The following is a 12,267-nucleotide window of genomic DNA, read 5'->3' as shown; positions in this document are numbered from 1 at the left end:
TTGCCTTGATTGCCTTTATTGTTAGAAAATAAGGAGTTTAAAGGGAAGCTTTTAAAATTAAAATTTGGGCATGTTTATTAATTTCTAAAGAAATTATAAATTTTATTGAACATTATTATTAGCAATATTAATCACTGCTAGTTTTCACTGACCCTTATATGTCAGCCATGATCAAAAGTGCTTTACATACATCATCTAATTTTAGTGACAATCATATGAGATAGGTGACATTTTTACTGTTTTGCAGAAAACATTTAAGTAACTTCCCGAAGACCGTGCTATTACTAAGTGTCAGAACCAGGATCAAAACCTGGATATGATTGTATCCAAACCACGTGTCTTCACCACCACCATCATTATTACATAAGCAAGGGAAAAGCGATTAAAGGAAGTGAGATTTTAGAAATTTACAAGACAGTAACCATTTTGTAGAGGTAGTGAAAAAAGGAAGCAAACTAATCAGATATGTAAATTACTAATTTTAAAGGTATCAGACAAGTTTATGAGAACGTTACAAAACATTTTTTGTGTACAATTAATGAGTAATTTGGAACATTATTTGTTGAACAATCATTCCCAAGCAGAATTATCAACCTACAGGGAAATGTCCCATCAGGCTCTGTATGTGGCCCTATGTTATTTAACATATTCATCAACTTGAAATCAGATCAGAGGCATTACTTGTGATTCTTTTTTTTCTTATGCCACAAAGTGAAATGGGAGATAAATACAGTGTAGAAAAGAATTAGACAAACCGGAACTTTGAGGAAAAGCTACGGACATAATACCTGATAATTTTTTTAAGCCTTTTAATTCAGGGGTGTATGTACAGGTTTGTTACGTCAGTAAACTTGTGTCATAGGGTTTTGTCGTTCAGATTATTATATCATCCCAGTATTAAGTCTAGTACACACTAGTTTTTTTTCCTGATCCTCTCTCTCCTTCCAACCCCCACTCACTGACAGGCCCCAGCATGTGCTGGTCCCCTCTATATAACCATGTGTTCTCATCATTTAGCTCCCACTTATAATACTTGATAAGTTCTCACAGAAAAATGCAAGATGAAATAAGGAACATTATTGATAATGGATACGATTTGGATACCTGTAAATTAGATAATATTACATCAACATTAATTCCATGTTTTTAAAAACTGTACTGTGATTATATTTTTTAAAAGCCTTATTTTTAGGAACCATAAAATATTTAGAGGAAACTGTGTATCATGTCTGTAATTTCAATTCAAATTTTTAAGGAAAAATGAATATATATATATTGAATTAATAAAGTGAAACGATAAACTGTCAACATTTAAGGAATCTGGGTGAATTAATTAGTCTTACAACTTTTCAGTACATCTAAAGTATTTTTAAATGAATAGTTAAAAATACAAAGAGTTATAAATCCTTCTATTATAAAGATATATGCACATGTATGTTCACTGCGGCACTCTTTACAATAGCAAAGACCTGGAAGCAACCCAAATGCCCATTGACGATAGACTGGACAAGGAAAATGTGGCACATATACACCATGGAATACTACACAGCCATAAAAAAGGAATTCGTGTCCTGTGTAGGGACATGGATGAAACTGGAAACCATCATTCTCAATAAACTGACACAAGAACAGAAAATCAAACACCACATGTTCTCACTCATAGGCGGGTGTTGAACAATGAGAACACATGGATACAGGAAGGGGAACATCACACATTGGGGTCTGTTGGTGGAGGTAGGGGAGGTACAGCGGGGGGTGGGGAGGTTGGGGAGGGGTAACGGGGAGAAGTGCCAGATATAGGTGACGGGGAATGGAGGCAGCAAACCACATGGCCATGTATGCACCTATGTAATAATCCTGCATGATCTGCGCATGTACCCCAGAACCTAAACTACAATTAAAAAAAAAATAGGATCACTTAAAAAAATATACAAAACATAAGATGGGAGAAATGTGACTTTTTCAGAAATCCTGGGGAAAAGATCCAAAAATTTAAATTTCACTGTGGTCACACAAAAATTTAATACGCTTTATGATTCATTTATAAACGTGTAGTTGCAACAGGAACAACAGTCATAATGTCTCTGCATTAATTATTTCACAACTGAATTGTTCAGATGAGTGTGCCAAATTTCTAAGAGCATCTTAAAAGACTATTTTGTGAAAAGGAAAAAATATGACAACCTTCCTCTTGCTTCAGCACATCAAATTCCCAGACAGCAATAAAATGAGCATTTACTGAGAGCTCATCATGCTCCTGACACTAAACTAGGTGTTTTCTATATACTATTTTATCTTTCTAGCAATCTTTTGAATTAGATATTTATTCTTCTCTGACTCTCTAAGGTTACTTTCAACTCTAATACAATCAGATTCTGTAGTACTATCTGAATAAGATCAGCTTCAGCCTTAGAAGCACTTATGATATCCTCAATTCTCCCATTTATTTTTTAATTCAATTGTAACATCTATTCCAAGAAAAAAAAATGTCAACTTTTATTTTTTAGTTAATAACAATTTGGCCAGGACTACCCACTTCCTGAGTTTCAATATGGGAAATTCTTTTACTTGTCTACCTTAGACTGTGAACCTGAGTCATGATTAGTTTCATTTTTGTTATATTCCAAAAACCAGTTGCCTAAGAAATCGAATGACTTGCCCAAGTGAAACAGCTAGTTAGTTTTTCAGCTGGGGCAAGAAGTTAGTCTAATATTGGTATTTCTTTTGTTTTGTGGGGTTTTATTTTTTTGTTTTGCTATGTCAAAGCTTTGTAGATTCTATTTGAAATTTGAGATACAGACCCTACTTAGCATTCTGAAAGTGAAGTGTTTTTATAAAAGTGTCATGTAAGTTGATTTAACAAACATGCGGCCACTCTAAATAGCTAGAAAGGATGTTTCACATTTTTTTATTTATTAAGCATGCACATACCACTCCAGTGAGTCTTTGTCAACTCACCTTTCTTATAGCTCACGAGTGGCTATGTGCTTCACAATAACCCCATTTGTACAAGTTGAAATACATGCAACATTCTCCAATATGCCGATTAATAAGATCTAGTAGCGTATTCGCAGTAAAAATTTTCAAAGGAAAGATTTACTGCTTTTCGCATTTGTGTGTGTGTGTGTGTGTGTGTGTGTGTGTGCGCGCGTGCGCGCATTTGTGTGTTCACCAAATTATTCTCTCTTAAGCATCTGGAAAATAAATTCTGACTCTATCTTTCCAACTAAAATTAGCCCCAAAATCCCATTACACTCAGTCTAGCCAGAGAGGATACCTTAACAGAAGATTCCAGCAATTGGGTAGTATATTATTAGTAGTAGTAATGGTTTTAAATAAGGCCAATCATCATTTTAAGATAGATAATATACATGAGTACCTGAATCCACTAATACCTACCTCAATTACATTAAGTAAGTTTACAGCCTTTCTAAGCCCCAGTTCCCTCATCTGCAACAGGGGAATAAATAATTGTATTTACCACATAAAATGTTATGAGGATCAAATAAGGTAACATAAATGAAAGGCGTTGTATAGTATGTGACATATAATGAGCGTTTATTAAATAATCAATTATTATCATGGTGCTTCAGAAGACTTCTGACTTGAAGAACCAAGAACCACTCCTAAGTCAGTATCTAAAAGTCACTTAGTTTATGGTTATGTGGGGCTACTAAAACTCTATCAGACTAATCAACCTTGGATCAGTCAGTGTAATCCAACAGCCATTCTAATATATCAGCTGCATACAACGTTTTGGTCTTGTAAAAGAACCTCTCCTGGTATAAGAAAGAGTGATGAAAGATCACCATTCTTTGCAAAGCTTGGCATGAGAACCTAGAATTTAAGCCCACTCAACTGAAATAATCAATCAAGGATGCATACATTCAGTAAATAAAATAATGTTATTAGATTTTAAAATTTATTGAAGTCATCATAGTCATGTACTTCTTAAGGATGGGGATAAGTTCCAATAAATGCATCCTTAGGCAATTTCATTTTATGAACATCATGGAGTATACTTACACAAACTTAGATGGTATAGCTTACTATACACCTCGGACATATGGTATAGCCTGTTGCTCCTAGGCCACAGACATATACAGCATGATACTGTACTGAATACTCTGGGTAATTGTGATACAATGCTATTTGTGTATCTAAATATAGAAAAAGATACAGTCTGTAAAAAAAAAAAAAAAAAAAAAAGATAAAAGATACCTCTATAGGGCACTTAGCAGGAACAGAGTAAGCAGGGCCGGAAGTTTCAGTGAGTCACTGAGTGACTGCTGAGTGAATGTGAAGGCCTATGACTTCATTGTACACTATCATAGACTTTATAAACACTGTATGCTTAGGCTGTACTACATTCATAAAAACAAATGTTTTTCCCTATTAACTTTAGCTTACTATAACTGTTTCACTTTATAAGCTTTTTTTTTTTTTTTTTTTGAGATGGAGTTTCACTCATGTTACCCAGGCTGGAGTGCAATGGCGCAATCGCGGCTCACCGCAACCTCCGCCTCCTGGGTTCAAGCAATTCTCCTGCCTCCGACTCCTGAGTAGCTGGGATTACAGGCACACACCACCATGCCCAGCTAATTTTTTGTATTTTTAGTAGAGACGGGGTTTCACCATGTTGACCAGGATGGTCTCGATCTCTTGACCTCGTGATCCACCCGCCTCGGCCTCCCAAAGTGTTGGGATTACAGGCTTGAGCCACCGCGCCCGGCCCTCACTTTATAAGCTTTTTAAATTTTTAAACTTTTTATCTTTTGTAATAACACTTAAAACACATACATAATACAGCTGTACAAAAATATTTTCTTTATATCTATATTCTATCAACTTTTCACTTTTTTATTTATTTTTTTGCTTTCTAAACTATTAGAAACAAAGACACAAACACATACATTAGCGTAGAATTAGCCCTAAGTCAGGATCATCACTATCAGTCTTCCATCTCCACATCCGGTCCCACTAGAGGGTTTACAGGGGCAAGAATATGCATGGAGCTGTCATCTCCTGTGATAACAATGCCTCCTGGCCAGGAGCGGTGGCTCACGCCTGTAATCTCAGCAATTTGGGAGGCCAAGGCAGGTGGATCGTGAGGTGAAGAGTTTGAGACCATCCTGGCCAACAAGGTGAAACCCAGTCTCTACTAAGAATACAGAAATTAGCCAGGCATGGTGGCAGGTGCCTGTAATCCCAGCTCTTGGGGAGGCTGAGACAGGAGAATCACTTGAACCCAGAAGACAGAGTCTGCAGTGAGCCGAGATCGTGCCACTGCACTCCAGCCTGGGCGACAGAGTGAGACTCCGTCTCAGAGGAAAAAAACAAAAAATGCCTCCTTCTGGAATGCCTTCCGAAGGACCTGCCTGAAGCTGTTTTATAGTTAACTTTTATTCTGTTAAGTAGAAGGAGTACGCTAAAATAATTATTAAAAGAATAGTAAATATATAAGCCAAATAACATTCATTTGTTACCATTATCATTTATGGACTGTACATTATACATTTATATAACTAGCAGAACAGGTCCGTTTACACCAACATCACCACAAACATATGAGTAATGTATTACATTACGACGTTATGATGACTACATTACTAAGCAACAGGAATTTTCCAGTTTCATTATAATCTCAGGGGCAACCATCAAATATGTAGTCCAAGGTTGACTAAAATGTCATTATGCAGCTCATGACTGTAAATTATAAATTCATATTGCCACAAACTTTTGTTATTTTTTGCTCCATTTTCTGAACTATGTACTATCAAAATTATTTTTTATATTTGAATTTGGAATATTTTCATCACTGGTAACTTTGGGAACCTCAGATATCTGATTTTGTAAATATAAAGAACACTCTCATCAGAAACAGGACCAATCTTGCACTCATTCGTCTTATATACTAAAAACAATTCTGGCCTACCTCAAGCCAAACCAAAATAAGTTGTTCCATTTGATGCTTCTTTCTTCACAGGTGGAAAAATCACAAGTGCTCAGTCAACCCTCCACACTCACTCCACACCTTCAACATCAGTCACGCTGCTCTTGGCATTGATGATTCCTTCAGCCTCCTGGTGAAAACTGCTGACTTAATTTGCTTTTCTTTGCTTTAGCTTGATAACAGCAGTGAATAGAGCATAGTGCAAGTGGAGAACCAGGATCCTGCGATGAGCTTGAGCTTCAAAAGCTTGGGATTACACATGGTGAACTTACAGGAGGTTGGGGGAACTATTACTTATCCATCAGGTTTCTCTTTGGTTTTTGTAAATGGAGAGGACAGTTCTTAGTCCAAAAAAATTATGCAGATTGTATGTAATGAATTTTTGTAAGCAAAGGTAATTTCTGTCAAATGTATTCTTTACTTTTTTAATATGTTGGGATTTATTTGTTTTATATCTGATGACTCCGAGTGTGTGCCATCCATTTGTTAAGTAACTGGTCTTTAGCAGATCTGTTTCAAAAACAAATACAAAAGTGAGAATGAAAAGTTTGCCTAAGACTGAGTCCAGTGTTTTTCATTTTCCCTTTGGCTGAATACTTCAATCGCCAAACCAGGAGGAAATATGAAAAATACTTCAGTGATGTGGTCCATTATAGGATAAGTACACAAAAATTTTCTTGAAAAATATTGTATGATTGCATAGTGAAATAGCAAGATTTGTCAATATGCTATTCTATATGCACCCCTAGAGCAAGTCATTAGGGTAGGGAATAAGCCATTTACATTAGTACAAGATAAATAGAAAGTGAGTCCAAATGAATTTAAGTGCTATTGTTTTTCATAAAGTACTATGTTATCTAGCAGCAAATATAATATTTATTTTTAATAACAAAATATGGTTTAACATCATCAAAAAAATATCATCACTAAAAACTGCAGACATGCTGCCACGGGTGCTAACTTAAAACTGAGATGAATGTGGGACAGAGCTTCTCCATTTCTTTACCCACTGCCAAAACAGATGGTGAATCGGGTCCAAGATTTTCTTCTAATTGCAAAATTTTGCAAAAATTTTAAGGGCAAATGAAAATTTGTTGTGCAAATAATTATGCACAGTCTGTAGATTAAAATGGTTCAAGCATAACAAATACATTTTGATTTTTATAAACAGTTCCATGCATCACATACCACTGATAAAATCAACTAGTAAAATAAAGAGAATCTCTCTTGGATAAATTGAATTTTTTAATTAAGCTGTGGAAACATGGCATCAGTACAGGGATTTAGCTCGTCTAGCCAGCTATGCACTGGTTGATTCTGTGGCTTGGGAGGTAATCCTTATTTGCTATTTTGAAGAGTCAACTTGAGCCTGAGAGATCCTAGAGAGCTGTTGCAAAATGAGATGAAAGTTTTCTACTTGATGGTATCTTAAAGTTCTAACAAACGCAAGAATGTGCCAGAGCTGGCATTATGCCCACAAAGATGCATGAAAGGGTAGTTATTGCAAAGTCATATGCCAGAGAAAAGCCTGGAAAAACTATGGTTATACAGGCGAGGTTAACATGAGAACAAAAAAGAGTTTTTTTAATTTGATATTATTTAAACTTGTTAACTGTATTGGCTTCATTAATAACAAACAAAATGAAGCAATATGAAGCTCAAATTGCTGGCTCTCAAGGTTAATCGTTGTAGAATCAGAGGAGTGACTCAAGTTTCTGTTTTGAACATCCTAAAAGAATAGTTCCAGAGCCACAGTAAAACTTTGTATTTCAGTTACATATTCTCTTTGGGGGAAATTATGTAAGACACCCTAAACAAACAAGAAATTAATTAAAAGACTCAGTCAATAGATATTATAGTAAATTATACAGATGGTAAATATTTAAGCCTGTGAATACGTAATTATGACCAAGTGGACTTTCTTGAACTCCTCCTTTGAAGTTGGAGAGGCTGGACTTTGCAAAAACATGGATGCTAATTGTTTAGCTGGCAAAACACGAGCTCTCCCAAGTATAGTGTTACTTTCAAGAATGAAGTGTGCATCTGAAAAAAATGTATAAAGAATATTTTTAATGCAAAATTATTTTACATATTTCATGAATCATGCCATTTTCTTCATTTTCCATGGTGTTCTACACCAGATTTAGTGATAAGAATCAAGTTCTCACTTACATTCTCAGAAAGCAAAGCCCAGTAAAATATTTAAAAAGTAAAATAGCAAATTCAAATTAACCAATATTTTTGATTAGCTGATGGATGGTACACATCTGACAGAGTATTTACACATAGAATGTCTGATGTTGTATTCTGACAGGAATCAGAGATATGGAATGTTTTTACTTAACATACACAGAATAGGTATTTTGCATCATAAACCTATTTAAAAAAGATTTTCAATGTTTATGTACTTATGTGCTACATATCTGTTACCTTGTAGAAAGCAGAAGAGCATTCTTATCAAGGTACATTATTTTTCAGCTACAGTACTCAGTTTTTTCTTCTATGGAATAGTAACCACAGTCTTAAATCACAAAAGAGACTGTATTTTTGTATAATGTCAATTGAATATGAAGAAAACAAAACTCCTTATAATTAGAAATTTCATGAAAGCAAAAGTTTTGCATACCCGAATGAAGGTACTGTGAACCCATGTCACATTGTTAAATATATTGTGTACGATCTGTATATATACTATATATAAGGTATATACCATGTGGAAGGCACAGTCAAATAATAGTTCTGTGTACTGTTCTTGTAACATTAGATCTTTTTAATAAATAATTCTTTTTATTGACTTTTATCTTCTCTCCTGTCAACCACATGAATGACATTATTTATTTTATGCAGGCCACAGAATGCCAACAATTATGGTAGTGTTTTAACACTGACATATCATTATGTTAGGACTCTGCAAACTGTTATGATTTTAGGTTTGAAAATTTCCCTAGATGTCCCTGGTAGTCCCAACTTGAAAATTTGAAGCTATATCAAAAAATAAAACAAGAAATGAAGCAAGTACAGATGGGATAAGTTTAGGGTTAAACTCATGACTTTCTTTTCAGGAAAAGAGACCACATTAAATCAGTTTCATAAATAATTTGTTACATGCATACTTCCGCTTTTATTATAAACAGTTAATCCCAATCTATTCTAGGTATAATTCTCATAGACATTGACTCTTTTTTTGTCCTGTAGCCCCAGTATACATCTCAACTATACCAATAATCACATTATATTACAATGATTTGTCTTAAAGGTTTCTCTCCAACTGCCTAGTCGCTGGGATAGTCCAGGGAAAAATGTATTCTTCTTGTGATTTCTCTCACTAGTGCCTAGCGCAGTACCTGACACACATCATGTGAGCAATAAATTGTTGGCCTTAAAATTTCCTTTGGAAGGAGCTCCCCAAACCCGGGTAATCATCTAACACAGCTGGGAACCCAAATATCCACGTTCTGATTCAGTAGATCTGAGACTAGGAAACCTTTGTTTTTAAAATCTTCTCAAATACACAAAATGATACAACTCTATTAAAGGAAATTTGGCACTATCTAGTAAAATTTTATATGGATTTGCCCTTTGACCTAGCAAATCTACGTCTAGGGATCTATCTATTCCTAAAATAGATACAAAAATATGAAATGTTAAGTGGATAAACAAGGTACAGAAGAGTGAATTTATGACCCCTTTTGTGTAAAATGCAAATACATTTACTAACATTCTAAAGAAGAAATAATGTAAGCATAAACTAACGACTCATAAAAAAGTGTTACCTATTGAGGAGGGAGAAAGTGGGATGCGGGAACAAATATGCAAGCAAATTCTTTTTCAATGGACAGTAATTATTTCATAGTTTTGACTTTGGAACTACACAAATGTTTTAGATGAAATTCAACTTTAAACCAAAAGGGGGGAAAAAAAACAAAGCAATCTCCTAACACTGACAAGAAATTGAAGTAAATGGACCTAAATATGTATCAACCAAATGAAAGTAAATGAACCTAAATATATAGCAACCAAATTGTTGGTAAATTATAATTTTTCTCTTTTAACTTTTATTTTACATTCATGGGGTACATGTACAGGTTTGAACTACAATACCCAGGTATACTGTACAGGTCCATGTATGTACCTATATATCCAGAATCTATGTACAGGTACATGTACAGTATACCTGGGTATACTGCATGATGCTGAAGTTTGGGGTATTAATGATCTTATCTACTCTACTGCTCTAGATACTGAGCAGGTACTAAGCAGATACTGAGCAGACAATTCCAGGTACTGAGAATAGTACACAATAGTTAGCTTTTCAACCTTTATACCCTCCCTCCCTCTCAGCTCTAGCAATACCAAATTTCTATTATTGCCATGATTGTGTCAATGAGTACTCAATGTTTAGCTCCCACTTATAAGAAAGAACATGTGGTATTGGTTTTCTGATCCTTGGTTAATTTGCTTAGGATCATGGCCTTGAGCAGCATCCATGTTGCTATAAAGGACAAGATTTTATTCATTTTAAGGCTGTATAGTACTCCATGGTTTATATGTACCACATTTTCTTTATCCATACATTGTTGATGGGCACCTAGATTGACTGATTGCATTTCTGTGCTATTGTTAACGGTGCTATGATGCACATGAGTGTCTGTGTCTTTTTGGCAGAATGATTTGTTTTCTTTTGGATATATACACAGTAATGGGATTGCTGGATCAAATGGTAGTTCTAAGTTCTTTTAGAAGTCTCGAAACTGATTTCCACAGTGGCTAAAATAATTTACATTCCCCTCAACAGTGCATAAGTATTCCCTTTTCTCCACAGCCTTACCAGCATCTATTGTTTTTTGACTTTTTAGTAACAGCCATTCTAACTGGTGTCAGATGGTATCTCACTGTAGTTTTGATTTGCCTTGCTCTGATGATTAGTGGTAGGGAGCATTTTTTCGTGTTTGGCGATCACTTGTATATCTTCTTTTGAGAAGTGTCTATTCATATCTTTGGCTTATTTTCTGATGGGGTTATTTTTTGCTTGCTCAGTTATTTAAGTTCCATATAGATTCTGGATATTAAACCTTTGTTGGATGTATAGCTTGAGAATATTTTCTCCTGTTCAGTAGGTTGTTTATTCTGTTGATAGTTTATTTTACTGTCCAGAAGTTCTTTTGTTTAATTAGGTCCCACTTGTCAATTTTTGATTTTGTTGCAATTGCTTTTGAAGATTCAGTCATCAATTCTCTCCCAAGGCCAATGTCCAGAATGGTGTTTCCTAGATTTTCTTCTAGGATTCATTTAATTTGAGGTCTTACATTTAAATCTTTAATCCACCCTGAGTTAATTTTTCATTGTAAAAAGTAGAGATCTAGTTTCATTCCTCTGCAAATGGCTAGCTAGGTATCCCGGCAACATTTATAGATTAGGAAGTCCATTCTCTATTGCTTATTTTTGCCAACTTTGTTGAAGTTCAGATGGATGTGGGTGTTTGGCTTTATATCTAGGCTGTATGTTCTATTCCATTGTTCAATGTGTCAGTTTCTGTACCTGTACCATGCCATTTTGGTTACCAGAGCCTTATAGTATTGTTTGAGGTCAGGTAATCTGATGTATTTGTCTTTGTTCTTTTTTCTTAGGATTGCTTTGGCTATCTTGGCTCTTTTTTGGTTTCATATGAATTTTAGAATAGTTTTTTCTACTTCTGTGAAAAATGACATTGGTTAATAGGAATAGCATTGAATCTGCACATTGCTTTGGGCAGTATGGCCATTTTAATAATATTGTTTCTTTCAACCTATGAGCATGTACTGTTTGTCCATTTGTGTCATCTATGATTTGTTTTAGCAATATTTTGTAGTTTTCCTTATAGAGATCTTTCACCAGCTTTGTTAGATATATTCCTAAGTAGTTTGTGTGTGTGTGTGTGTGTATTGTAAATAGGAATACATTATTGATTTGCCTGTCCCCTTGAATGTTACTGTTGTATAGAAGTAGTACTAGTTTTTGTGAAGTGATTTTGTATCCTGACTTTAGGCTTTTCTAGGTATAGAATCATATCATCTGCAAGAGAGATAGTTTGACTTCTTCTTTTCCTGTTTGGATGCCTTTTCTTTCTTTCTCTTGCCTGACTGTTCTGGCTACTACTTCCAGTACTATTAGGTTGGGGCAAAAGTAATTGCTGTTTTTGCCATTACTTTTAATACTTTTAACTGCAATTACTTTTACACCAACCTAACATGTTGAACACAAGTAGTGAGAGTGAGCATCCTTTTCTGTTCCAATTCTCAAGAAGAATGTTTTCAGTTTTTGCCCATTTAGTATCA

The 12,267-nt window shown here is 34.9% G+C and overlaps 1 protein-coding gene across 1 annotated transcript in view; it reads left to right on the top strand.

Moving 5' to 3' along the window:
- Window positions 1-8,753, top strand: part of CNTN5 (contactin 5) — a 1,397,849-nt gene extending 1,389,096 nt beyond the window's left edge. Inside the window, exon 25 of the mRNA XM_032295928.1 lies at window positions 5,987-8,753. Within this exon, the coding sequence (XP_032151819.1) occupies window positions 5,987-6,090 (104 nt within the window). The 3' untranslated portion in view covers window positions 6,091-8,753. The remainder of the gene's footprint in view (window positions 1-5,986) is intronic.
- The last annotated feature ends 3,514 nt before the right edge of the window (window positions 8,754-12,267 follow it).

This window comes from Sapajus apella, unplaced genomic scaffold, assembly GCF_009761245.1.
Source record: "Sapajus apella isolate SASKATOON/1434 unplaced genomic scaffold, GSC_monkey_1.0 scaffold34, whole genome shotgun sequence".
NCBI classification, from domain to species: Eukaryota; Metazoa; Chordata; class Mammalia; order Primates; family Cebidae; genus Sapajus; species Sapajus apella.
Note: the sequence above shows the minus strand (reverse complement) of the source record. Positions and strands in the feature narration are given on the sequence as shown.